Source organism: Rhamphochromis sp. 'chilingali' (assembly GCF_963969265.1).
Source record: "Rhamphochromis sp. 'chilingali' genome assembly, chromosome: 8".
Classification (NCBI taxonomy): domain Eukaryota; kingdom Metazoa; phylum Chordata; class Actinopteri; order Cichliformes; family Cichlidae; genus Rhamphochromis; species Rhamphochromis sp. 'chilingali'.
In genome coordinates, this window is record NC_137935.1 from 17619346 (window position 1) to 17646461 (window position 27116).

The 27116-nt window shown below is 40.3% G+C and overlaps 2 protein-coding genes across 5 annotated transcripts; both read left to right on the top strand.

The window, feature by feature from the left end:
* The first annotated feature begins 3269 nt into the window (after positions 1-3269).
* On the top strand, positions 3270-18337 carry rtn2a (reticulon 2a). 4 transcript variants are annotated; one of them, XM_080889349.1, is made up of 10 exons: positions 3270-3427; positions 4332-4385; positions 4845-5435; positions 6476-6673; positions 11885-12092; positions 12714-12852; positions 14311-14380; positions 14473-14519; positions 14611-14669; positions 16260-18337. In XM_080889349.1, the coding sequence occupies exons 1-10, from the start codon at positions 3397-3399 to the stop codon at positions 16333-16335; spliced, it is 1473 nt and encodes a 490-aa protein (XP_080745475.1). In that variant the 5' UTR covers positions 3270-3396; the 3' UTR covers positions 16336-18337. The 4 variants fall into 4 exon arrangements, with proteins under 4 accessions (XP_080745475.1, XP_080745476.1, XP_080745477.1 ...); XM_080889350.1 differs by having other exon boundaries at positions 6479-6673; XM_080889351.1 differs by lacking the exons at positions 3270-3427; positions 4332-4385; positions 4845-5435; positions 6476-6673 and adding an exon at positions 7707-7856 and having other exon boundaries at positions 16260-18308.
* A 685-nt stretch (positions 18338-19022) lies between these two features.
* Positions 19023-25153, top strand: rhoub (ras homolog family member Ub). The gene is made up of 3 exons (XM_080889430.1): positions 19023-19466; positions 21432-21490; positions 23065-25153. The coding sequence occupies exons 1-3, from the start codon at positions 19268-19270 to the stop codon at positions 23518-23520; spliced, it is 714 nt and encodes a 237-aa protein (XP_080745556.1). The 5' UTR covers positions 19023-19267; the 3' UTR covers positions 23521-25153.
* Positions 25154-27116: the final 1963 nt, after the last annotated feature.

The following is a 27116-nucleotide window of genomic DNA, read 5'->3' on the forward strand; positions in this document are numbered from 1 at the left end:
AACAAAATCACTGGCAAATATCATTGTGCTGAAGTCTGGAGCCACCCTTCATACCCTTATATTTTGCTTCCAAGGACCCAGACTTTGTGGACATGAAGTGGTCTTGAGAAGTAGTTCTCCAGGCTTGAAGGTCATTTCTTTGGGCTGCTTTTCACAGTTTTTCAGCTCAGCCCTTATACTTGGCCATTTTCAGAGGAATTCAGAGGAATGTTTGTCAACCCACTTAAATGGGCTATAAGTCATTCAAGTGTAAACAAGGTATCTTACCAGGGATGAAACAGACAACTTAGAACCATTGTAAAATTGTAGTTTGAGGCAATTTGCTACTAGCAGCCTGTAAATACATCATTTCTCCTCTTTTCTTTTGTTAAATGTATTTAAAAAATTCCCAAAGATAACACAGTTTGACAGGCAATTTACCATGTCAACAAGGTGATTCCAAATTAGATCCATAATAGCTAAAAACTTAATGTCTCATCATGGTGTGCAGTGTGGCATTAAAATTGAAAAAAAAAAAAAAAAACTGTAAAAAAAAAAGTAGCAGACCTTAAAAAATTATCTAAGGAGATTAAACAGTATTTGAAAGTCATATCCTTACGAAATGGGTATAAACCCAGCAAATACCTGACAAATAAATTTGGTCCTTAGTGAAAGAGAGGCTGTCAAGAAGTTATTCTTAAGGAAGAGAAATGGGAAGAAAGGCTGAAGTATGTCACTTGACACAAGAACTGGAATGAAAATATGTGACAACAGGTGTTTTAGAGTGATGAATATGACATTTTTATTTCAAAAGTAAAATAAATTGTTGCTTATCAACATTTTTGTTTCAGTCATCTGTAAAGCATAGTGCAGGGTCTGTTCAGCCAGTGGTGTTGGAGAAAAGTATCATCATATTTTTAATTCAACATGCATTCCTCTCTGGAAAGTGTTAGCTGGGCAGTGGCGTAATCTTTCAGGATAGCAACATATTACCCATGCAACAAAAGCATACCAGGATAGAAAAGCACACAGTAGAACATTAGCAGTCATGCATGGGCTTTCACCGGTTCCCAAGCTTGAACTTGCCAGAGAATGGAACAACTGACTAAAGAAGAGCTTTGAATGTCCTATGAGAAGCCTGGAAAATTATTTCTTGAGACTACTTGAGGACCGCTTGCCTAAGAGAGTTCAAGCTGTTCAAGCGGAATAAAGGCGATCATAACAAATAGCGACTTTCACGCTCATTAAATTTCTACAAAATCAGTATTTGCTTTATATACTTTTCTTCCATGTATTTTTGCACATGCTTTAATAAGTCATCGCAAATATTTCCCATTTCCTAGCGAAATTTTAACAAAGTGTGTGTTGGCCCAAGACTTTTGGACAGAGCTGTATGTTCAGATATTGACTCCCAGTGAGTTAATCATGAGTTATATTCACTGTGAAGTTGAATTCTATTTGTTCACACTGGACTTTTGAAACTTTTGAAGCACTGGCCACCATTCTGCCTTAAATGTTGAGAATGGTAAATGGTACCAGCTCCTTTTGGCTGTGTACCATCATCTCTGATGTATGACAGAAATCTAAAAGAAGTGCTTTAATGTTCATATGAAACAGAAAGATATGCTGTTTAAGGCTAAAATGGAGGATATAAATAAGCTAAAGTAAAAGTGGAACTTGTTCACATGAAGAGACAGATGATATGCAGTAAACTGGCCCTCGAACTTGTAACCTGCTGATTGTGTGTCAGATGACACCTCTGCGTCCTAATCTAATTAGTTTGTGTATTTGCGATTTCTGACCTGGTTTAGAGGTTAAGAGCGTTAAGGTCTATATGTGTGTATCTTTGTTGTCATCAACCTAAAAGTAGCACTAAACCTTTTATAAACTGACACTGGTCCTTGTGTTTGTCTGATCATGGAAACTGCCAGGTGTATAACTCAGGATGCGACTGTTTGTTTTTAACAAAAATAAATCTAGAACTGTTCAATTACATGTGATGCTAACAGTGGATAATAATGCATGTGTAATGTGCTGTTGTCTCTCAAATCATTTCGTGTTTAAAGCAGTCCGTCAGTTTTCCACCCCGGTTATGGAAATCATTCAAGAAAACATAAATTGTTTTTGACATCTCTCAAACATTTGGACATCAATCTGTCATGTGAATACAATATATGGCTTAAGTAATTTGGTCTATTCTCAGATAAAACCCATTTAAGCTGTTACACAACACTGATCACCTAAAAATTAGGTTTTAAAAAAAGTTTACGTTTAGCTTTTTTATGAGTAAATATGTGAAATTTTATATAAACTATGAAAAGGAAAATATATTTGTCTTTGTTGAGGCACAGCTTTGACCTAGTGGCAGCTGTGTAACTGCCATGATGTCATTCAGCTTGCACTTCTATTCAGTTTTTTTGGTTTCCTTTTTTTAATTACAAAAATCCAGTTTAAATCTATATTTTCCCCTTTTAAATTTCTGCTTTTAGTTACTTTACGAATGATTAAAAAATGACTCAAACATCTCAGTAAAAGAGCTGCGGTTTGGATACATTAGCAGTGTAGTTTTATGAACTGAAATGAAGGGTCTATGTTGTAGTTCAAAAGCTGAATTTTACATGAATAAAAAGCATTATGAAGGCGTCATACTGCACATATTTTTTCCAGCATTGCTCAAACCAAACTATCAGTTTTTATAGCTGCACAACACTGCCTCCTGGTGTTCGTTGTTTCCCAGGCCTTGTTTCCAATCTAATTAAAAGCTTTTACTTGAATTTTTATGCTACAGTATATTATATACTGCATATTTTATGGCTGTGGTTTTAGTTGTGTGTTTATAATATGAGAAAACAGAATCTGATCTGTATTACTAAAACAAACTAAAGCTGACGAACCTTACATGTTAGTAATGGGATGTAATTGAGGATTCAGCTCATTGTACCCAACCTATGTTTTACATTTATGTTTTACATCATTAATGTCTTCATTCTCTGACAACCTGATTCGATCAGATCCTGAGATGGGATCACATGATGACAGAGAGAGGGAGAGGGGATAGATGGGTGTAGAGTAGCTGTGAATGGGAGATGACAGCAAGCTGAGGCACACAGACACTCGTGCCTTCCCCCCTTTTGCTGTAGCGTACACTACTACTACAGCTGCAGCCTTAGCGATGGAAGAGGAGATGTAGAGGGGAGGATGGTGGAGTGAGGCAGGGCAGGGCTGTTGAGTGACTGAGCGAGAGGCAGGAGAGGGAGGAAGCCTCTCAGTAGATGACTGAGACACAGAGGGAGGAGGAGGAGAGAGAGAGAGAGAGAGAGAGTCCACAGGACGTGAGTGTCGGCAGCAGAGGAGGAGGAGGAGGGGGGAGCTTCCAGACTGGATGACTGGATGGGCCCAGCAATGCCTTGATGGAGCATGGGCCAGGTTTTAGGATTCTCCCACTGCCGTGAGTCTGCTTTGGTCCTTCAGTTTGTGTTTCAGTGTTGGGGGCGTCTGCATTTGCTTATCTCACCTTTCCATCATCTCTTATATTCCAGCTCAGTATCTTTTCCTGCTAACTGCTATGAGCATCGTATGTGTTAGCTCTCCCCCTCCCTCCTCTCCTGCATGCTCTCTGTTCCTCTCTACTGCTCATACCTTTCATAAACACATGGCTTAATGGAGCGGATGCAGTGCAGAAGCAGATTGTTTGGTTGTTGTTATCTAGCGTTGGATAGCAGATGTTTATTTGGTTGTGTCTGAGAGGGCTTTTCAGCCAGGCATGTTAGGCATGCAAGTTATTTCAAGCTGCCACAAGCTTCTGTTGTGCTTCCATATCTGCCTTTTATTTCAGCTTTCTGACAGAATATGGGCACGATCCTCTCTACATTTAAATTAAAGTGGCTGCTTATTTGCATGTGCAGACGAGAGTATGCTGCTTCGTTCCACTCCCTGGTTTATTTATTAGCTAAAGTCATGCTGGCTGTCTAATGTAGTGAAGGCCTTTACTGCTGCCAGCACAACTCTGCAAGGAAATGAATCAATATGCAACAAAATGGTTGATATGCACACAGTTTTATGCTTTGTTGTTTTACATAGAGGTTGAAATTGCTGAGTAGGGTACCTCCCAGTCTTTTTCAATGTGTACAGTGACAGTTCACTTATAACCCTTAAAACAGTGACTCATAACGAGTTACTGCAATGCTTCTTTTGGGGGTTTTAATCATTAGAAGAAACACCTACGTTCAGTGTTTGCCAGGCTGTGAGCTCAGTGTGAGATGGTGGAAAGAATGGATTTACAGCAGCTTGCCTTAAACATTCCTGTTTTACCCGTGGGTTCATGCAAAAGTTTCACTGTTTTGTCCTTTCAGAGGAATATGGCTCCGTGGCATCCACTCCAGACTCAACTCCTCCCTGCACTGATGGTAAGAAGCAGACACTTAACATCCCCAGAGATATTTGGTGGCAGAATGTCTACTCATTGATGCAAGTTCACCTAAATGCACCTGTTATTCAACTTCTCTAATGCTAGCAATGAAGATCCACAGGTTAGACTAAAGGAACGCTGATTTGTTCCTTTTTTGTAAGGAGAGCTGTTTTTGCACTTATCAAAGAAGGCTTCATCTTTCGACTCTGAACTCTTTCTTCTCCCTGACATCAAATAGGATGCCTTGCAGCTTTCATCTGACGTTTCCATTTAATAAAACTAAAATCTCTCTCCTTGCATAGCACTGCAATAACACTAGTAGCCCCAGTGTCTTTAGATTATTTGTAAACTGTTTTTTTCCCAGCTTGTATCCTGTTTCTTTGTCTCTCTCTGTTTTGTTACTGTGTGTCAGTGTGTACGTTGAGCTCACATCCATCTTGTTTTTCTATTCGTTCAGGTGGAAATGAGGAGTCAGAGATGTATGAGCTGCACACGGCCAGGGAGTGGTCCGACGACGATGAGGGGGGCGATGGAGATCCAGATGATGATGATGAAGGACTGGCTTCATCCCCGTCTATTTGGGGCACACCGCGTCAGAACTCCTTCGAGCAGACTTTCTCCTACATCGCTATTGCCGAGGCTGAAGCAGTGGGTGCCTCTAGACTCCTCCGCGATCGACGCAGGGCTGGTTCTCGAGGCAGTCGCACTCCTCTGATCCGCACGGACACCCTGGAAACACTGTTGGACTCCCCTGATGCAGACTGGGATCCTCAACTGTTCCTCGGTAGAGATGAAGAAGAGGAAACGTCAGAAAGCAGAGAGCATGAGAGAGTTGAGACGAGGACAGAAAGTGCTGGAGAAAGACGGGAAAGGGAGCAACAAAGACAAACTGAAACTATTACAATTCAGCCCTCTCCCCAAAACCTGGACCCAGAACCTCAAGAGAGAGATGAAGGAGTTCAAAGAGAGGAGAGTGTTGACGAGAGTGTGGAGAATTCCCCTTCCATCCTGTCATCCCTGCAACAGAGCCCCTCACAGATACTTCAGAGTGAGAAATATGTGATGAGGTTGCTTCATTCTGTGTTGTGTGAAACTCTAAAATATGTAGTGTCTGAGAAATCTCAGGATGCCTCAGTACAGAGATGACTAGCTTGGTTGACTGAGCAGTAGGTTTTCAACCAAAAAAATGTAATGAGCTCTTTGCACAACTGACTTGTAATTTTAAGCATACTGAGCATTAGAGTAGATGTTTTATAAGTGTAGCCTGTATCCAAAAATCACTATGAATTCTTATGATCAACTAAAGATACATTAGAATACAAAAAACTGAGTTTAGGCCTGGGTTATTGATTCTGTCAGTCAGCATAATGATCTTGTCAAAAGTCTTTTGAAGTCCTCATGTGATCTACAAAAAGATGATGTTGTTGTATGCTGTTTTACCTTCATTTTATATTATTTTTACACTGAATTTAAACATCTTGTAAAGGAGTCTTTCCAAATTTTACATTTATTGAGTATAAGAGACTTTTTTTTTTTGTTAGTTCCTCCTAACAGTCTCCACTTTAAAATCTTCATGTTCTGAGAGCTTAAGTGATGACCTTGCCTTGAGTCATGCTTCACGTTAGGGTCTGAGGCAGAAGTGACGACAAATCAAAATGATTAGACAATTGTAGTATCGAAAGGCCGCATAAATATTTTGTAAACCCACTTTCCAGTGGGTTTTTATGAATACATTTCATTACATATAAATTTATTGTGCTTAAAAATTAAAAAGTGAGAAAAAATAGCATGTATAAATAGAAGAGCAGTGGAACCCCAGATGTAATTTTTATTTCTAAAGGCTGTAAAATACCCAATTAACAACTCTAATCTAAACTACATTCAGTAGTCTGATAGCCTCATATATCATTTGTATCTTGTGATCGTGTCAGTGTAAAAGAGATTTTGTTTGTGGTGAATGTTATAAAGACAAATAGTGGTCAAATCAAACAAATCCGCATTCTTGTGCAAAATATAGTTTGCTGCTGTTTAGTTAAGCACATTCAACGTGATGGCATTACCATAGTGACACATTCTTCCTTTTCCCAGCAGCAGCAGCTGAGCCAGTATCTCCTGTTGCCAGGGAAACCATTTCAGTCAAGCTTCTCACAACTGTGCGACCGGGAGACCCAGCGTCATCTGCGCCGCCTGCCATTGGCCTAAACACTCAGGAACAACTGGTCAGAGATCACTGGTTTTCAGCACTTAACCTAACAGAGGACTGGGCAGCATGCACACACATAGCAGGTAGGAGAATAAAAAACGTCTGTCTTCTCCTGACCTCTGCCTCTTCTCTCGTTCAGCAAGATTCTTTCACTGAGCTCAATCAATACTTTAAAGAAGGAGAATATCAGATTTCACTTTCTGCATGGACCTTCAAGAGCAGGCAGACAAAGATAACTGACCCTCTCCCCACCCCCGTGGAAGTGCTGGCTGTTCATTGTGTCTCCGTAATAACCCTCTTTTGGGATTTAAGGAGTGATTGGCTCATTGTGAGCAAACCATAGCTGGCACTGGCTGACTTTTCAGATTCATGCTGATGTCAGCAACACAACAGAAAGAAAGATGCACATAGTATATGGGAGGAGTTTCTGTGTATGCAGATTTGTGGCAGTTTGCTAGCATTGTAGTGGTGAATTGACCCTCGAAGTGGATCCTCCATCAGAGTGGAGCTCGGTCTTATTTTAGACGACTGTTTGAGCGTTAATAAATGTGCGGGCAGGCTGATGACAGAGATTAGGGTCCCCTGAATAAGTACTGCAAATATATCTATTGGAATATCATGTTTCTTTTGGTTTTATGACTGCTTTTAGTAGCATTGTATCAAATTTCAAATATTGAAACTGGCAATGATAAATGACTGGGTTCTCATTCAGCACCCTTTTAGTCAGTCATTTTAGGCCTTGTACTGCTAGTTGTTTTTAGACATTTGATAGCTTAAGCATTTTATCTTGTTTGTTTTGTCACATTAAATCATAAGTAGAATTTATAACTCTAGAAAAGGTGAAAAAGAATGCAGCTTTTCAGTTGCTCTTCTGTTTTTTTGTCAGCAGTGGAAACAGAAAGATGGGACCTGGTGACATAACAGAAAAAAAGACACTCATTCTCCTGTTTCACACAATTTAAAATATGAACACAGCTCTATAAAACAAACTCCCAGTTTAAAGGAATGGATTCATTCATCTGTCTTTAGAGTCAGAAGATCTAGTGTAATGGTTGCGAATCATCTCTTTATGGGTGAAGCTCTTGTATTTTCTAAGAGTGCTGGGCGGTGCTGCACATGAGATTATTTTAGGCTGTCAGGCCTTTGGACTGCTGAGCGAGCAGTGGGTGGCCAAAAACAGCTCACAGGGGTGAGAGGTACACACAGAGAGAGGGGCAGAGGGTGCGAGGGGAAACGCTGGAGCAGCAACCAAAATGGCCAGTAAAGGTGAGATGCTCTGGATGTGGAAATAGAATTTTCTACACCTTTATAGGTGAGCTGTAGGTCTAAGCTTAGTGTGATGAGCTGAGGGACAACTCCCACAAAGAGCTGTGTTTCATTTCAGTTAAATTGATGGCAGAGAAAGCTGCAGATTCAAGTGGTGGACTGTTTAGCTTTCTGACTGGCTTAGAGAAGGCTGGTCTGTCAGAGTCCTGAAGGTTTAAACTGAGTGGATTTCCTGCTGCTCGCTGGGGATGGGTGTTTCCATCAGCTGCAGGTGTGTTTGGCACTAAACTAATCAGTTGTTCAAATATAGCCACATTTATCAGTACCCTGGATTTAAATGAGCACCAGCCATTCAAATGACTATAAACTTTCAGTCATGGGTTGTAATATATTTGCCAGCTGGGTTCTCTTACTCTTTGGTGTCTCCTCTTTAGACTGAAGAGCTGGCACAGATGGAGTTTCATTCTAAAGTAGTACGAGGTTTGTGGCAACATGCTTGAGCTGACATGACCAGGCACAAGTGAAATGGATTTTGGGGGCTGAAATGAAATTATGTCAAGCCAAGGTGGCATAAAGGACAAGTTGGCTCTATTACTTTTGTTTGACTGGTTAATTGACAGTTGATTGACTGTTTGTTTGATTAATTATAATCAAGAATACAGTAACATCCTGTATATCGTAGTTAAAGCACTGCAGTTTAGCTAATGTGAATTGCACCATGTTTTAGCTCAGTACTTGATATGTTGTGAACTGTGGATGCGCCTGAGTAATAAATAAAAAAGACCAAAGCCCTTTTGTACCTTTTTTTGTATATCTTTATTTCTACTTTTAATGTGGTCATTTTTGTTTATGGGCTTTCCTCACTTTTGGAGCCAGGCTCAGTTGTCCATAAGGTGCTGCAGTTCTTCATCTTAGTGAACTATAGTGGACTGAAGAATTAAGCTAACTTGTAACCAGTGAAATACTTCCTGTCATGTGGAGATTAAATATTTAATGCATGGGTGGGCAATTCATTTTGCAAAGCGGCCAATGGGACTGTTGTGGAGAGCCATACCAGCAACTCTGAACTCAATTCTGGTTAACATGATTTTTATCTATTTATAAGCTTATTGGTGCAGCCCTTCACAACAGTCCCAGTTTCTCATGTGGCCCTTTGGAAAATTGAATCCATTATTTAATGTCTTAAGTAAAGTGACTGAAAGTGGAGCCCAACTGATATAGGATTCTAAGACCGATACTGTTACCGATAGTTGATTTAAAAATTCGAGATTCTAATATATGTGCAAATTTTTTCTTTCTCTCTTTATGTTCAGTTGTCTATTTATTTGTTTACTCTCTGACTGTTGTGTTTGTGGCATGTGTTGCCAACAGGGCAATGTCAACACTCATAACATGGTTGAAGGGTGTTTCTCCAATTTCCTGTTTGCTTTTGAAGTTTTGATTTATCAGCCCTCATACATGCCAATGCAAATCGATCAACAAACAGCTAATATTATTTGTCTGATAAATTGTTCAAGTTCTGTTTGGAAAGAAATTGCTAATAAATAAATGAAATAAACCAACTTTAGGGGATTACAAGGGGAAGTCACAGTGTTTTTGCATATTTACTCGATACTCGTGTGTTTAGAAAACCCTGAGCAAGTAATAGAGAGCAAGTAGTAAAGTACAAGTACAAGGTGTGTGAAGATGAGCCAAATACAATGTGTCTTCCATGGCCAGTTTTGATGTCATACTGCTGTTTATGTGTTATTACACTAAACACGTATCCTGCTGTGTCTCCATGTGAGTGTCACTGTCCCGGAATGGCAGCAGCACAAACAAACACAATGAACAGGTGTGTTCCAGGGGCATCATGGGTATTAATTGTGTGCAGTGATGTTTATAAATAACCCACCTGCTGTCAGTACACTCCATTGAAAGAGGCTTCCCTTTATTCTAATGCTGAGGCTTAGCATTTCGCTGAACGACGAGTACAAAGTACCAGGTCTCTCTCTGACAATAATTACACAGCACAGGGACACTGCATTTACAGTGAGCTGTGTGATGGAATTTTAATTACTGTTAATTGCTTAATCGTTTTCTGTAACATTAAAATTGTTAAGAGAAAAAAGATGACCCACGAATTCTACTGCGTACATCAAAGTTGTCCACTGTAGTACTGCATGACTCTGCAGATGCCTCAGTCTCCAGGGCAGCTGTTGCTGGGTGACAGAGAGGGAAACTAACAGGGTGTGGAGAAGGGGCTGCCGATGTCCTGACGACTGACAGCAGGTGCTGTGAAAGGCTGCATTTAAATTCCCCTCAACTGCTTGTTTCCCTCTTTCATCTGAGGGCTAAATTTAACTGGACCTAGAGCCTGATGTGTCCTCGGAGCTGCCCTGTGTGCTTTCATGCCTGAGGCTTAAAATCCCTCCTTGCCTCATGTCTTCAACCTCTCTGGCCACCCTTTCCATCTCTTTTCCTATGCTCCAGGTGCTCTTTCAATGGTGCTTCTTAAAAAATAAAAAAAGGTATTATTCAGCCGAATGTTGAGGAGTTTAAATGATACAGCAGCTTTGTCAAAATCGAATATATTGTCAACAGTTGCCTGGACTTTTCAGCCACTGTTTTTATTTTGTTTGTTTTTTTACTTCCTATTCTGTTGGCTCTATCTTTTTTTAACCTTTCTTTTCTTCAGTTGTTGTCAGAGGTGTACTTACACTCATCATGGGCATAAATGTCATGGTAATTTGGTGCTTTTGCTGAGTTTATTAAACTGTTCTTTTTCCGGGGTGGCGTGGTTATACGGGTAAATCTTTAAAAACTTTTCAAAGCTTGAATTAGGGGCAAATGTTTGTTTTTAATTCAGATTTTCTCCAATCCAAACTGGGTCAAAAATAAACTCACATGCCCAGTAATATTTAGTTTCATGTACCTCAGCAAGTTGCAGCTTGTTTTTGTTATATATCAACAAACTTCTGGCATAATTCTGGCTAGATATTTGACTGCTATTCCATGCAGAATTGGAAGAGTTAGATTAGGTTAGAAGTCAGGGGTTTGGGAAGTCCAGTCTAGAAGTTTAATGTTAGCCTGCTTCATCCAATCCAAACCCAGTTTGTGTTTGGGATCATTGTCCTGTTGGAACACACAATTGTATCCAAGTTTTAACAATCTAGCTGTTTTGCAGTGAAGTTGAAGAATTTAGAGGTAGTCATGCTTCATTATTTCATCCATTTTCTGCAGTGTACCAATACCAATGGTAACAAAACAGCCACAGATCATGATGCTACTACCACCATGCTTGATAGTTGGTACTGTGTTAGGTTTATTGTTTGAAAGCCTCACCTTTACTTTTCCAAACATACCTCTTGTGATTGTGGCGAAACAGGTCAATCTTCATTTTGCCTGCCCATAAAATGTTCACTAAAAGGCATTTGGTTCGTCCATGTGGGCAGCTACAAATTTCAGTTGAGCTTAAAGGTATCAATTTTGGAGCAAGGGCTTCTGTCTTGGTCAGCACCCTCAGTCAAGGTCAATATAAAACTGGCTTTGCTGTGCACAGTGATGTTGGTGTTCCAGCAGTTCCCAGTTCATTGCAGGCTTGACCTTCGGTGCTTAATGGACTGTTTCTGAATATATAACCAATTTCCCTTCCTCTAAGGGTGACAGTTCGTATCTTCTTTTGAACCTTGGCAAAATGGTGACGCATCTGAATAACTTGTACTCTGAATCTGCCCTAGTTTAAAATTGGCTCAGCGAGACCTTCCAAACTTATTTAAACCTACATTTCTCCTTTTCCTTGAACTCGGTCATTTTAATGTGTGCTTTAAATAAATCCTTTAGATGCTGGCAAAGCATTATTTAATAAAAGATTTAAGTGAATGTATGCATGTTTGACTCCTCTACACCTCTGTGCTGTACAATCATTCCACCCTGGAAATAGAACATCACAAAAAAAAATATTGTAAAAGTCTCAAATTTCCATGATATTTGTGCTTATGATAAAGCATGTACATTTCTGACCACACGGTACCTGCCTTGCCTTTTAGTGATGGACTTGATCTACTGGAAGGACATGGAGCGGAGTGGCATGGTGCTCACAGGGTTAGTGGTGGGATTGCTGTCCCTGTTCCAGCTCAGCATCATCACTGTGGTCTCCACAGTCTCCCTGGCTATCATGTGCTTCACCATCTCAGTACGGATCTACTACCAACTCCTCTACATCCTCAGCTGGGGTGATGGAGAACATCCGTTCAAGTAAGATGCTGTGCTTTTATTTAATGGGGACTTGACCTTTGTTATTTTAGTTTTTATACAAATTAATATAGAATGTGCTCAAGACCAGGGAGTTAAGATAACAACTTTCACTCAGGAAACCTTTATTTTTTTGTTTGTTAAAGCATACTTGAAATATTGTCACTTTTGTTGAATTTTCCTTATAGGATAGTCATCTTGTTGCAATGCCTCTTTATAAAATGATAGCTTTATATCGTTAGCTTGATAGCATAATTGCCTAAGTCATTTTTGGCCAATGACATAGGCAGACGGACAGGATGATGCAGCAGTGGTAGGGGAGTAAAGTTAGGCAAAAATCTCAATTTGACCAAAAACTGACTTAGGCACTTATGCTATGAAGCTAACGATATGTAAAATGGATTTTAAATAGCTGCTGATGACCTGGGAAGTTTCAGAGATTGGGCAATTTAATGGCTTTGAAAGTTATGACAAGTATATGTGCTTGAAGTATTGTGTGGAATCTGTGTTTTTAAGGAGGAATGACTCAGAAAAGACTCAAAAATAAATGCAGTGCAAAGAAATGTGAGACTAAATCTGACATTTCAGCATCTAGCTTCTGCTTTTGTCATCCTGTCCTATCAGGTCTTATTTGGACTTGGACATCAGCTTCAGTGGAGAGCAGGCTGACCTCTATATGCAGAAACTCATTGTGATGACTCTGTCAGCTGTTGACACTCTGAAGAGACTCTTTTTTGTTGGCAACCTTTTTGAATCCCTCAAGGTAAGTGATTTGTTTCGCTTTGTCCAGAACCTCTCCTCTCCATTTTTATCTTCATTTTATCATCATTAACCAAGATATCATCCTATCTCCGTAGTCCTTCATTTTGCTTCATCATCTGTCATCTTCCTCCCTGCCTCATCCCTCTATCACTGGAGGTTAGGTCATTGCCGACTGTTACTCTCATTCTCCCGGCTCAAAGCTGAAGCCTCTCCTCCTAAATAAATTAATAGCACTGCTGGCAGCTGTCAGTCCCTGTGACATATTTTTGGTAATTGTTTGGAAGGCTAAGTGTCCCTTTGGATAAAGAATCCTTTCAGATCAAACTGAAATGCCTCACTCTTCTCATCCAACCCTTGGCTATGCCTCTCCTGCTAGCAAGGCCAAACCCTTGCTTGCAGGAGAGATCATATTCATCAAGTCAAGAGCGGAAAATCTGCCAGCATCACATAATTAATGATTTATCTAGTTTGCTGTGACGGAAAATGCTTTGTTGCAGTTTTTTAGATAAAACTTGATTGACTTTAGGTTTATGTCCTTTCTCTGAAAGCTAATGCATAAAATGCCAGTTCTTAATCAGCCTTTTGACACAGTCATCATTAGGCTCAAGTCATTTCAAATGTAGGTGTGTTCTTGAGTAATGCAAGTGATACAAGTCTAAGAAAAGTTTGAGGGATCCTCTGAGGGGTCAAAACGGTCAATCAAATATGAATAAAAAAATGTGTGATGGCTACTTACCTTTGATTAAATTTAGGGTAATTTCCACTTATTTCATAGAGAGTAGTATTAGACTGGGATAGGAGCTATTGATGCAGCATTCACTATACACGTGTACCAGTCAGTTACAATATAGTTAGTAAACCTCACTGCCAGTATTGGAATAACATGCAGAATACTCTAGTTTTACCAGTATCAGTAAAACATCTACATAGATATGAAATTGTAGCTGTTAACAGCAGGCTGAAATAACTCATTTGCAATAAATGGTGAGTCAGCGTAAGCTGACTGAGCCCCTTAATCCCAGGACCCCCTGTTCTCAACCCTGACCTTGCTGGAATGTGGCATGACACACAGGGATATGAACTCAGAGACACCCGGGATAAGCTGGAGTCTCCTTCCATCTGACACAGGGTGTCCCATGTCAGTATCATATGTACAGTGACAGAACTGAAAAATGAGGGGAAAGAGTTGTATCATATTGGGGCGTGGGGGTTATATTTAAAGCTTATTTTATCCGTCAAGGAGAAATGATGTCAGTGACAATAATTTAATGAATTCTGTATCATATTTACATAATACAGTGGAGCAAAATCAACAGTGTGTTAGTGTGATGGACTGTTTTCTAGAAGGAAATGAAAACCAAATGGAGGTTTGCAGGAGGGTTTCTTGATAACAGCTTAACTTTCTGGTGAAAGCTAAAGTCTGTGCAGCTGTTTCTTTATTTTATGTTTATTCTTTTAGTTCCTGTTTCTGATGTACCTTGTGACATACCTGGGAGACCTGTGCAATGGCCTTACTTTGCTCATCATCAGTAAGAAACGCATATCATCACTGGACATATGAAAGCTATTGATACACTCTTTGTTTATCACTTTGGCAACTCTACTTTTTTTTCTCTTCTAGGTGTGATCGCTGTCTTTTCTCTGCCCCTTTTTTATATACGACGTCCGGTAGCAACTTTTTTTTCTATTTGTACACTCACTGATATTTAATGTCCACCATATCCTTTAACATTTGTACCCTTTTTCTGTTATATTCCAGGAGCAGGTTGATGGCGTTATTGCAAAAATCCAGGCCCAAATTGACAACGTCAAGGACATGTGAGTATGACGCCATCCTGTGGCAGAAAGGTGCTATCACCAACACAGTGGAGCTCATGATCTCAGATACTTCTTTTTACTTTAAGTATGCACCAGAGCTGACTGCACAAAGTATCATTCACACTGTTTAACACAGTATATAGTCAATAGCACTATGCAGTCTATAAGAAAAATAAACAAATATGCCAAATCTATTCATTGCTGCAGTACTCAGATATGTTTTTAACACTATAAGGAAATTACATTTTGAACATGTTGAAAAAAACTGAATCTTTAGGCACTTTTTTTTGCAGCCTGTTGTAGAAACACAGACATAAACGAGTATTTTTGCACAAAAAGGTGATTCTCAAAGTGCTGTTAGCTGAAATGCCAGATATAGCAAATATGATACAAAGTCAAATTAATAAAAGCAAATAAATCTTACATTCATTTTTGTTTTTAATTTAAAATATATATATTTATACATTTCTGGCGAGTGTGTCATGATTCAGCTTTAAATGGTAAATAAATAGGATATGACTAATAGAATAAAAAAATAAATCCAGCAAAGACCTGAAACAGGACCTGAAAAATGCATCTGGCCCTTCAGCTGATCCATCGACTGTACATCAGAAATGGTTTTAGGGGAAGGGTGGCTGTCATTCTTCAGGAAGGGAAACAGGGAGAAAAGGCTGAGGTGTACCAGATTACACAAGACCTGGACTGAAAATCAATGACAAATCCCACTTTACATTTTTTGAGAAGGGAGGCTCAAGATTTTGCACAGTACTGCAATTAATAAAGCAAACACATTGTACTTTACATCACAGCATTTAGTTTCAGCTGGTCAGCAGACTGAGACTGAACATGATGCTCAATGATTTGTGTTTAGAAAAAAGCAACAGATTTTTAACTGTTAATCAAATGATTCTCATCAGAAGAATGATCCACCATGGCTGTGCAGCATGACAATGCTATTAATAATAATGGTAACTAATATGTTATAGTGTATTTGCTCATTATCTGCTAATTATTGGCCGAATGTTGAAGTATAGAGTGTTAGTTTGGAGATCCATTGTTACAGTTGCATGAGTTTTTAGCTCTTTTTAGCTCACAGTGGGATCTCAGAATTTTTAATGTTCACAGCCTGGTTCCATCAACCAGATGTGTCCTTGACCTTTTTTCCTGTCTTTTTTCTAAACAAGAAAATAAGTAGGATTAACAAACCTGGTTGTCGATCCAAACTGGAACCACTTACAACCAAAATAGTTTATCCATTTCCCAGTCATGCCTTCCAAGCCCACGATAATATGCTGATATAGTTAATGGCAGTAACAGTATCACGCACACACAATCCCAAGAAAAAATACCAGGTAATCCGTATCAAAATGGCTTCAAGCCACTAAAACAAACCAGGGAGGGATCTAACTGAAGTAATTTAAAAGGTTCTACTATAAGGCTGGTAGGACGAGCTAAGGGGACTAACTATGTTGGAATGTGTTCCTTAAACATAGGATTTATCAGTGAGGCATTAACACACACTTAACAAAAAATAATGGTGGTGGATGATGCTAATTTTCACTTATTATCACTTATGTGTCTCCCCTGTAGTCTTCAAAGACTTGTCCAGGGTGGTGGCCCTCCTCCTGATCCAACTCCTGGTGGTGCCAAACCCAAAACCCAGTAATCACTCATGGACAGCGACTTAAAGAGAAGCTACATGAGTTACAGATTGTCACTCAGATGTCTTACATGGCAGTCTGTGCTCAGAGCTCCAAAGAACAGAGCTCCAGAAACGGGGAAGGGAACGAAAGGGAGGTTATTTAAATGAATGATGATGAGGACTACGCATGGTACTTCACACTAACTGTATCCAAGTTATGGGGGTTAGAGGATGGGGCTGAGATGATTCTGCTTCATGGTGTATGAATCCTGGATAGGACTCTTGCTGCTGGTTTCGAAGAAGAAGAGATTCTGCAGCGCAGGTGATTGCGCATGACCATCTTTGGAAATATTGTTTTTGACATGTAAAAAAGAATTCAAAAAGTGTCTTAAATTGAGCTGTAGTCCAAAATGAGGTACAAGACCATAAAAGGGAAGCTCCCACACTGACAGCTACACACCTGAGTAAAGGGAATTGAGTCGTTGAGGGGATTTGTGCGAGGAGCGCTAAAACAGGGGTCAACACAGATCACGGCAGCATAAAACTGGCAATTAAAGACGTGTGTGAAATCACATGTACATTTCTCCATGCATATTCATTCACATGACTGTTTATCTGTGTGTATGCAGGTGTGTATGGACGTTTCTGTGTTTGTGTGTGCATGTATGCGAGTAACTGACATAGAGCTTGCTCAAACAAAACTGTTACCCAGCAATTAAAGTCACATTTCTTAATTTTCCAAAATTTTGTGTTTCTTTTCACCCTCGCTGGCATCCATTTCTATTCACTATCAGTCACCCTTTTTATGTTTTGTGTGTTTTTTGTTTTTTTCATTGCTTACACTAAAAGATTCATGGATGTAGTGAAGGAGGACATACAGGGAGTCGGTGTGATAGAGGAGGCTGTTAGGGAAAGGGTGAGATTGAGGCAGAAGATCCGCTGTGCTGACTCCTAAAGGGAGCAGCTGAAAGGCACTGCTTTCCCTCCTTTGATATAAACAGAAAGATAACTGAGCTCCTCGGTGACTTTAGTAATTTACAACATTATAAATTTTACGAGAGGAAGTTCTTCACTGGCAGAGTACCAGAGGTGTCAGTGTTGCTGAGGAGTTTCATGATTGCGTATATGGGCAATAGACAAAGTGCTAAGATTTCCCATGTTCTCTGTGCTCTTAAAGTGTTTTGTCTCCCGTTGTAGAGGAAGCTTGTGAAGGAACGTGAAAGTGTAATACAGCAGGTGCCTTTTTAACCGCAGGTTACAGTGCATGATCTGATTCACAGTACTTACAACTTGTTTCCTCCAACAATGCACCACTTCTCGTATCAGCCTAACCATTTGTTTCCCAATAATGGAGTTTTGTATATGTACAAAACTTACCGGATTCCTATATCTGTACAGGGCAAGGTATCTTATATGGAACTGTAAGTAGATCTGTTTTAGGAATAATAAAATTATTCAGGATACTCCACAGTTGAAGTCCATATTTCCCTTTAGTGTCTGCTTTTAAAGCTCACACAAAGACTGTTATGCCTTATAGATGTGAATTTACATCCTACAGAGAAAGCATAGATATAACCCGTTAAAAACCAAAACCTAATGGCCAGTTAGTGTCAGAAATCATGTGCTGCTTGGTCATAGAACTACAGTAGTAGCATAGACACACCCATCTGTCCTTTCTTTAAAAAGATGGGTGACAGCAATATGTAACCACACAGCTTAACATGTATAAATCTGTTTTGTCATGATTCCTGTGTACATATTTAGCAAAGCTGCTACTAATCCAGCCAAACTTCATTTTCATAGAGTTGTCATACCAGGCCTAGATTACCAGAAGTTTTTGTTTTCTATTTGCCTTGAAAATATTAATCTAAACAGAAAACTGACTTTTAATTCCTTTTCATTTAATTTCCAAACAATTGATCACTCGTGACCTGCATTATCTTAGTGCACTTTTCTTTGTATTCCTGAAAATAACTAGTTTTATGGCTGGAAAAATAAACTCTTGAGAGATCAATTCAACATATACTGTGGCTTTTTTAAACAGACAAGAGTATTAACGCTACCTGTTTTCAGGTATGTCAGTTTCTCGCTGCAGCCACAAGGAGGCGGCAAAAGGCAAAACATTTGGTTCAGTTTTCGAGGTTTCCAGTGTCTTTGACAAATTAGCATAAGAAAGCGGATCACCTTAGATATTGGACAGTTTAAAACTGGCCGATCACGTGGAGAATACAATAAAATTTCCATTTATTGATTGATTGAGTAATCTTGTAGATTCTGGATGTTCCTTCTTGGAAAAGCGTACTAGTACAAGGTAAAGTAAGTCAGGAGGCTGAAGTCTGCGTATAAAATTTCAGCACTTTTTATATCCATGTTCAAAAAGGGCATCAAGGCTTCCTCCTAACTAGTGAGGACACGTCTGGACATGCCTGCAAGAGATCAAACATTAAGCCCATAGCAACGCAGTGTGTAACAGGTTAAACGAGTAAACTACACAATAATATATTGAAAGGAAAGATTGATAATAATAATAAAAACACAGGATCGTCCCTCTTGTTTTCTAATTTTCCCCAAACAGTTTAATAAGGGTAATGTTCTTTTCTTCAAAGAACACTTGGATTCACACTCCCACGTTGCTGGGCGGAGCCAATGAGAAAAAGTAGGTGGGATTAGTCAAATTTATCCTAAAACACACACAAAAAACACTTTGGGTCCTCCCTCGCTTGGTAAAACTGCAGTGTTCAGCGGTGCAGTACTGGACGATAACTTCCCGTACTGGATTTGACAGCGCGCACAGGAGGAGAGGTTTTACGCACGAGCTCCGTTTGCGATCATTACCGTTTGGAGGGAAGAAAAACTGCAAAGGAGGAAAGAACCTGTTCTCATGGTGGGTGTTTCACCGGTCCATCGAGGAGATCGCGGTGCAGAGCTGGCTGACTGAAAGGCACCTCCACTCAGAATGGATTACGGTAGGACCATGGCCCCTCCAGTGCCTCCTCATAAACCCAAACCTACCCGGCCAGGACAGGCGCAGGAGCGGCTGCTGAAGTGCGTCCTGCTGGGCGATGGAGCGGTGGGGAAAACCAGTCTGGTGGTCAGCTACACCACGAATGGATACCCGACGAAATACGTCCCTACTGCATTTGATGACTTCACGGGTAAACAGACATATTATTTTATTCATTTTATTCCAGATTTTAGAAATGTTGTGAATGCACAGGCAGACCGTGTATGTGTGTCACCTGTCATAGCTGAACATGTCCAGTTTATTTAAACGAGGTGAATAAACTTAATAAAACTTATGACACTTTAAAAAAAAAACCCTCCTATAGAAAAATCTGTTGGTTTCCATCTACCTGTCAGTATCACCCATTTTTCACAGGATGCCTTTTCAACTCTTGCTTGTTTTAGAGATCAACTTCGCCCCACCGCACCTATATTCCCCAATGTCCCTCTATTATTCAGATGTTAAGGACTGATAGATGTCTTTGTGTTTCCTGCTATCTTGTCCTCCATCAGCGGTAATTAATGTGGATGAAGTATCCTCCCTGGTGTAGCTGGGTTTCCATTTGGCGCTGTACCACTTTCCAAACTGTCTCACTAATCCCTGGAAGCTTTTGCGATGTAAGAGAAGAAAAACAAAAATCCTTTGAAGGTGGTGTTTGAACCCGAACAGTATTGGAATAGAAAAAAAATACACGGTGACCTGTTGATCGCTTTTATTGACGTGTGATCGCATCTGTTATTTAGACATACCATTTGAAATGCAGTTCTAGAGCAACATAGAAGCTGTTTTGCTTTTTCGTGCAGGATTATACCCTGATTTATATACAAAAAGATTTTGGTATTTTACCTTTTCAAAATCTAACATTTTTATTTAAAAAGAAAACGGCTGGCTATGAAAAAACTTGTAAACTTAATAGCTAATTCCCTGACATTACTCTTGATAAGCATTAAAAGGAACAATGTGGCCAACCCAAATCTCATAAAACACTCTTGTAGAGCACACACCACCCTTAGACAAGTGCTGGCTCAACTCTTCCATACAGAACAGAGGTTGGTTCACTGGTTCACGGGTTTTGGATTGCACAACTCTGCCTATTGTTGTCAGCCTTGACCCGCAAGGCCTCTCTTCTATACTGAAACGGGCACATCTGTTGCAGTAGCTCTGAGGCAGAGATTGTCTTTCTCCCTGGCCTGACAGAGAGTGATTGTGCAGTTGGGGCCCTTAATAGTGATGTCATTTTTCAGTGCCTGGAATCAGAGCGTTCCCTTGAAAGCTGATTTCTGAGCAGTTACACAATGCCACAGGTGGCAGAGACTTGGAGAAGCGGGAGGCTAGGAGACTGGACAATAAGGAGTTTTGGATGAGAAAATCAAAGGAGTATCATATGTCAGGTATTAGGAAATGATTACCCAATGGCATCTCTCTTATGTTCCTTCTTCTGTGTCCTCCCGTGCTTCCCCCCCTTTGCATCTGTGAAAGCAGGGTGTTCTGACGGCTGTCCTCCTATATGAATAGTTCCAGCAAAACCCTTTGATCAGGTGGTATGACCAACCACACGCTCCAGGCCTATTGTAAATGTTTCCATGTGCCTGCTGCTCTGCGTTGTGTTCAGTTTTCTGAATAGAATAATTGGCCCTGTAATGAAACTCACTGTGAGATGACTCACTCCCTTTTCCAATCTGGAAATGAGGCCAATTGGAAGAGAGTCACTAAATAAACAAAATCTGCTTTGTTTTTACCCCCATGCACACACACATAGACACACCATCAGACAACCTTTGACTGGCCTCTGCCAAAACACAGCACAGAACAAAGCCCACCGAGCGGTCTGAGCGACAGTAAAGTGTTACGGTCTGAACGGTAACTGGCAGAGTGGGTGGGCGAGACTGAGCAAGGCCATTTGCGAGCTGGAAGAGCAGAACAGGCGGCAGCGGGGAGTCTTTTTTGTTTTTTAAACTGTAAGGGTTTTGTTTATTGCTGAGAGTGTTGCGGTTAGTAGCTGTGTGTGTGTGTGCATTAACTCGAGTGTCAGGTGGGGGTACATACACAGCCTTAAAACTCATACTGTCACCTGTGACTCACTTTGTTTTCTTTCTGTCCCTTTCTGTATCTGCAGCTGTGGTTCAGGTGGATGGGAGCCCAGTCAGACTACAGTTGTGTGACACTGCGGGACAGGTGAGTTTGCACACAAACACATTGCGTTACCACTCTACGCAGGTCATTGACATACAGTGCCTGCATGCTTCTCGGCCTTTGCTCTACATAACTCTCACATGTTGGTTGATTAGTCGCCGTTGCTTGGTTGCAGTGTCATATGCAGAGTTATGCAGGAATAGTTTTTAATAGCACATATTAGGGTCCTTGCATGCTGCTAATGTTTAAAAAGACATTTAAAAAAAAATCTTGAGTACATTTGCAGACTCATCCTCACTATATTTGAGGCACTGAAACGATGGAACAAATAATCGGTTAAACGTCATTTGGTTATAAAATTATAATTAGTTGTGAACTGTTTTCTGTCAGTTACTAAGGTGAATGAACTGTGCTACACAGAGCTTGCCAGGTAAATTTATTGACTCATTATTATGTTGATAGGCCAATCTTGGAAAGAACATGTTGTGAAACAGTGTTTCTGTTTCTCTGGGGCATTGGGTGGTTGTTTCATAACCCACTACAGTCAAACCCTGCCCTGGGAGCAGCATATTTGACATTCACAGCCGCTGCGAGGGCACTGCCAGTTCTGCATAGAATCAAAGACAGTTTGGCTATAAAGTGGAATGAGGCATTTGAGTAAACCCCTAATACGTGTAAAACCTCACAGCATGTTCTGAGCTGTTCACGGCCTTAAATCTGCACACACATACACGCAGACGCATCCGCATGCAGACAAGCTGGGGCAAATTCAACTAGATAAAACTCTACAAACACTTACTGTAGTGATGCAATTCTATACGAGGGTGGGGGGAGAGCTTGAACCAGAGACTGGTCGGGTGTGCCAAAAACATTGAGATGAGAGAGGAGAGAGCGAGGAGAGATGGAAAGACACAGAAGGTCTGGAAAAAGATGATAGCAGACACTTCCAGGGCTGATAAACAACGTCGCTCCTCACTCAGAGATGTTGATACGTGTGTGTATATTCTGCAGATGGGCCTACGTCATCAGATCACAAAGCGCAGCCAGACCTTGTGTGTGTCAAACTCAGAAGCGGCATGTGCTGGGCCTCAAATCCACATGTGGAAACTGCTGATATTTTTTTTTCTGCACATTTTAATTGTGTTTTAAAGGGCAGAGAGCGGGCTTGTGGTATTGTTTAGTTAAATAAGGATTAAGAGATATGTGTTGGAAAGGATGGAGTTAAACGGAAAAAAAGGAGAGGTCTGAGTCAAGTTACTGCCAACCTTAATCTGTGTACTCAAGGATGTGGGAGGCCCATGTAAGTTAAAGCTGTGTGGCTCCAAAGTGTCAATTTAAGAGATTTACTGCAAATGGTATAAATGTGTGGGCAGGATTTGTCTGTTCTGAATATTTGCGCAATATAAACACTATTGAGACGGTTTGTTATTTAACAGTTACTGGCACCACTCCCTTTCCTGTGATGTGATGTTACAGTACTTGAGTGTGTTCAAGTGCATCTGTGTGTGGTCAGAGTGAAGGGAGGTGGCTCAAATCAAAATAAAGACTCTGAACCAGACATATGTTAAAATATATATATATAAAATAAAATTTCTCTCTTTGTTCTTCTCCATCAGGACGAGTTCGACAAACTCCGCCACTTCTGCTACAGTCGGACAGACGCCCTGTTGCTCTGCTTCAGCGTGGTCAGCCCCGCTTCCTTTCAAAACGTCTGGGAGAAGTGGGTCCCCGAAATCCGCCGCCGCTGCCCCCTCACGCCCATCATCCTCGTAGGGACGCAGTGCGACCTGCGGGAGGACGTCAAAGTGCTAATCGAGTTGGCAAGAAGGAGGGAGAGGCCGGTGCCGGAGGAAGATGCCAGGGCGCTGGCGGAAAAAATCGGGGCTGTGACGTACGTTGAGTGCTCGGCACTGACACAAAAGAATCTGAAGGAGGTGTTTGATGTGGCCATCTCTGTGGGACTGCGACAGTCTGATAGGCGAGCGCGGCGGGAGAGGAAGGTCCGCAGCACAGCCGATAAGATGAAGATGCTCTCCAAGGCCTGGTGGAAGAAATATGTGTGCGTCCAGTAGGGGGGAAGGAGATAATATTTCTGTAACTGATGTAAAACTGGAACTGCTGACGTATTTGGGAGTGTTGAGTTGGATGTAAGGACTCCTTGTTACTTTCACATGGACGGCCTCAAATGACCTACTGTGACTTTAATTCGATGGAGCAACAGTTCAGCAGGGGCACCTGGCTAAGCTATATGGCTGTTTGAGGATTTGATGGTTTTACTTTGACCAGAAAAGACCCTATGTTGATGCCTAAGAGACAGTATAAGGTTGTAACCACTGTCTGCTCTTCAGAGCCGGTATGTAAAATGTGACTGTGACCATCATGGAACCAAAACTTATGGCACTAGGAAAGTGTTACGGCTCATGGACTGCATATCATACAGAACTTGTCCAAAGGAATTCCAGCTGACTTGGGGGTCGTTAAGGTGATGATATCGCATATTAAAAATATACTCTTTCTTTTTTATGATTTGGTTCATTTCTTTATCAAAGTATATTATTTCATTTGATCTACACTGTAACTCGGATTTCAAGACTTGTGATAGATTTTTTCCCGATTTTCTTTTCAATTTTGTTTTATTGAATTCAAAGCGTGAACTGCTCCACCTAAAAGCCCAAATTAAACATTGCAAGCCCTGCACTTTTTCCTAAATGAGAGGCATCTGTGAGTCAAATAGCTTCTAAAAATAGGCTCTGTAGTTTATCAGATTTAACTCATCCTTTTAAAAATTTACAATCAAATGTATATGAGTATAATTTTTTTTAATGGAATGATGATGACATCTCCAGGATGTGTATGACCGTTTTGAATGGTGTGTGTTGTGCTACAGGCTGTTGTAGTTTTGTCACAGCTGTTAATTGGCCATTAAGCTCCTTTACCAATAGATTGATTTTGCAAAATATTAATGGCAAAGATCAAATACCGATCATCATCCAACCAACACAATCTGGAGAACACATCTCTGCTGTAGGTTTATGGAAGATTTAGCAATATCGGTTTTCACTTTGACTGATTCCGAAATGTTAAAGCCAGTTCGACTTCATGACATTTTGTTACTGTTACAATGTTGCAGCAATACATGGGTTATACCACTGTACCTTGGTTGTATTATCCACATTTCATGCAACGGACTTTGGACCAGTGAAAGAGTGGAAATCCTTCTTCAAAAGTAGGATCCAAGCAGGTAAAGGCTCTTAGCTGCTCCGCTCACTGCTTTGGATGATCAAAGGGTCTTTCGTTGTCAGTCAGTATAAAACCAAACTCTCTCCACTTTTGAGATTATGCAGTAAATGAGGTGAAATCGCCAAAGAGACTGATTCTGTGTTTGCTTCTTATTTTTCAGAAGCCTTTCATTCATCTGTCTATTTATCTGATCTTTCTGGGCCAATAACTGATCAACAGCAATACACAGCAGATGTATGAGATCTCACACGCCGTTATGTATGTTACATAGTGATCATTTGATGTTTGTAATGTCATCAGGATAAATCTGCTTGTACAGATACAGTATAAGTGACTCGGTCTTTGTCTGTGCTGTCCCAACTCTAAATGGGCTCCGTATGATTGTTTCAGTTTGTGTCTGATTCTGCCATGAGAGAAGTTCTTTGGGTTTTATGAGTGGAACTAAATAAAATGTGAAATATTTAACCTGCTTTTGTTGTTGACTCTTCTGTGGAGCTGTGTTACGTGGTCACGTGGTAGAGGGCAGGGGAATGTTTCTGAGGTTAGTGGTTACTACAGAGCATGAATAGATGTTTTTTTTCTCCTAAAAGAGAAATTTGATCCAAATGTAGAGGTTTACACACAGGGTTTTATTTGTTTGCCACAATGAGGATCAGAACAACAAACACAACTCTATGTGTGTTTCCTCTATCTTTTCAAAAGTAAAATATCCCCTCTCTAGTCCCCTTTATAGCATTTTCACTATTGTTATCAGTCGGATCTCAATTAAGAATCATTACACTAGATGTAGTTGACTCAAATCACCTTATAGCACTGTAAAAGTAATATACAGTAAGTGATCATTAACCATGAGATAACCTGACAGAAAACAACAGTGAAGAACTGCTGCATGTTTTATCACCAGTCATTTATTCTGCAAGGTAAGCAGTTCTCTCTAAAATGAACTAAAACTTCATTTTTGTTGGAAAACGCTTCAAAGATTCAGAAACCTCAGAGGTTTTGTCGGGAACCAAGACTTTTAACTTTGCAGGATCAGATGATTATAATTGACTAAAATAGCCCTTTCCTGCCATATATAGCTGGGTGTCTACACCACACTACAACAATGGCAGAGAAGGATGGTTAGGTAGGTATCTTGTACTTGTTTAGAAATGCTAATGATAGGGTAGGTGACTAAAAGGAGAGTCTGTGTCGTCTGGCAGGCTGCAGATGAGTATGCTGTCCGGCCTCAGAATGAGTGAAACTAAAGCAGGAGTTATGCCAAGTGGTCTAATTATGATAGTTAGCACGGCTCCACTTTCCACCAATATTTTAGTATGAAACCCCATTGTTGTGTCTCAGCAAGGCAGCTGTCTTGCAAAACGTCCTGTGATTTAGCATTGTGGCTTGTGTGTTTGACTGTAATATCTACCTGCTTGCTGGAAGTTCAGGTTATTGTCTGCGGCTGTAAGAATGTCCAAGCGCACGTCTTTCTGCTAATTTAGACTGCAATACGTTTCGGTGCCTTGTATGGAACAGGAATATAGTAAGAGAACCTTTCTTCATTATCCACGTGAGTATTTAAAAACCCGCAGTTTGTCCTTTTAAATGAAGCAACTGTGAAACAGTTCAGTGGTTCTGGAGGAATTTTGTCAAGCTAGTGAAAAGAACTTTGATATTAAAATGAGTAGTGCTGTAACAGGCTTGGAGTTGTTTTGTTTTTTTTTTCTTATCTTTTTTAAGTATGGGAATGTTAACAATATAGAGAAGGGTTTAGAGTAAAGACACTGTCAAGTTACATTAGGGGAAGTCTGTGCTTTTGAAGCATGACCTATATTAAAAACCACAAGCCAGAACACTTCAGCCTCAGCTCCTTTGACTATTCTTTTTTTAGTCTACATTTCACATCGCCCACCATTCGGAAGGTGTATTGCTGAAACACTACTGTACCCTTCTCTTTTTGTTTAGTGCATCTTGGGAAAAAAGTCACAAAACTTAGGAGGACACAGTTTGTGCAAAAATATGGCATTTCACAAGGACTGTTAAACTGCTGTTACACTAAAAAAAGAAAAAAAAATAGACTGCAATACGTATTTTACTGCATAAACCAGAAGAGCTCAGTATGAACATATGTGGGGGGATTTGTGTTACAAAATGTAAATAAAAAGATTACGTCAATGAGCCAAACCCATGAAGATTATGGAAGTCATGTGGAACTCACAAAATATTATCATTCACTGATAATCTGTGCATGCAATGGAGCCCATGCATGGTCACTGGTTAAAGAAGTCAAACTAACATTCATTGCTCAATCAGATTTCTCCCATTATGGCAAATATTGGGTTCAGTCCAAAAAAGCTGCTCAGTTTCTCTTGCCAGTGCAAAAGTGCCTTTAATCTGTATTCTCTTTCATGCTCAGCAAGTCAAGATTCCTCTGGGAGCAAAGAGA

Bases quoted from the DNA above. Each gene is read 5' to 3' on its own strand.
- rhoub (XM_080889430.1), top strand. From the start codon at position 19,268: ATGGATTACGGTAGGACCATGGCCCCTCCAGTGCCTCCTCATAAACCC. The intron at 19,467-21,431 runs GTAAACAGACAT...CTGTATCTGCAG, and splicing joins TGCATTTGATGACTTCACGG to CTGTGGTTCAGGTGGATGGG. The intron at 21,491-23,064 runs GTGAGTTTGCAC...CTTCTCCATCAG, and splicing joins TGTGTGACACTGCGGGACAG to GACGAGTTCGACAAACTCCG.
- rtn2a (XM_080889349.1), top strand. From the start codon at position 3,397: ATGGGCCAGGTTTTAGGATTCTCCCACTGCC. The intron at 3,428-4,331 runs GTGAGTCTGCTT...TTGTCCTTTCAG, and splicing joins TTTAGGATTCTCCCACTGCC to AGGAATATGGCTCCGTGGCA. The intron at 12,853-14,310 runs GTAAGTGATTTG...TTATTCTTTTAG, and splicing joins ACCTTTTTGAATCCCTCAAG to TTCCTGTTTCTGATGTACCT.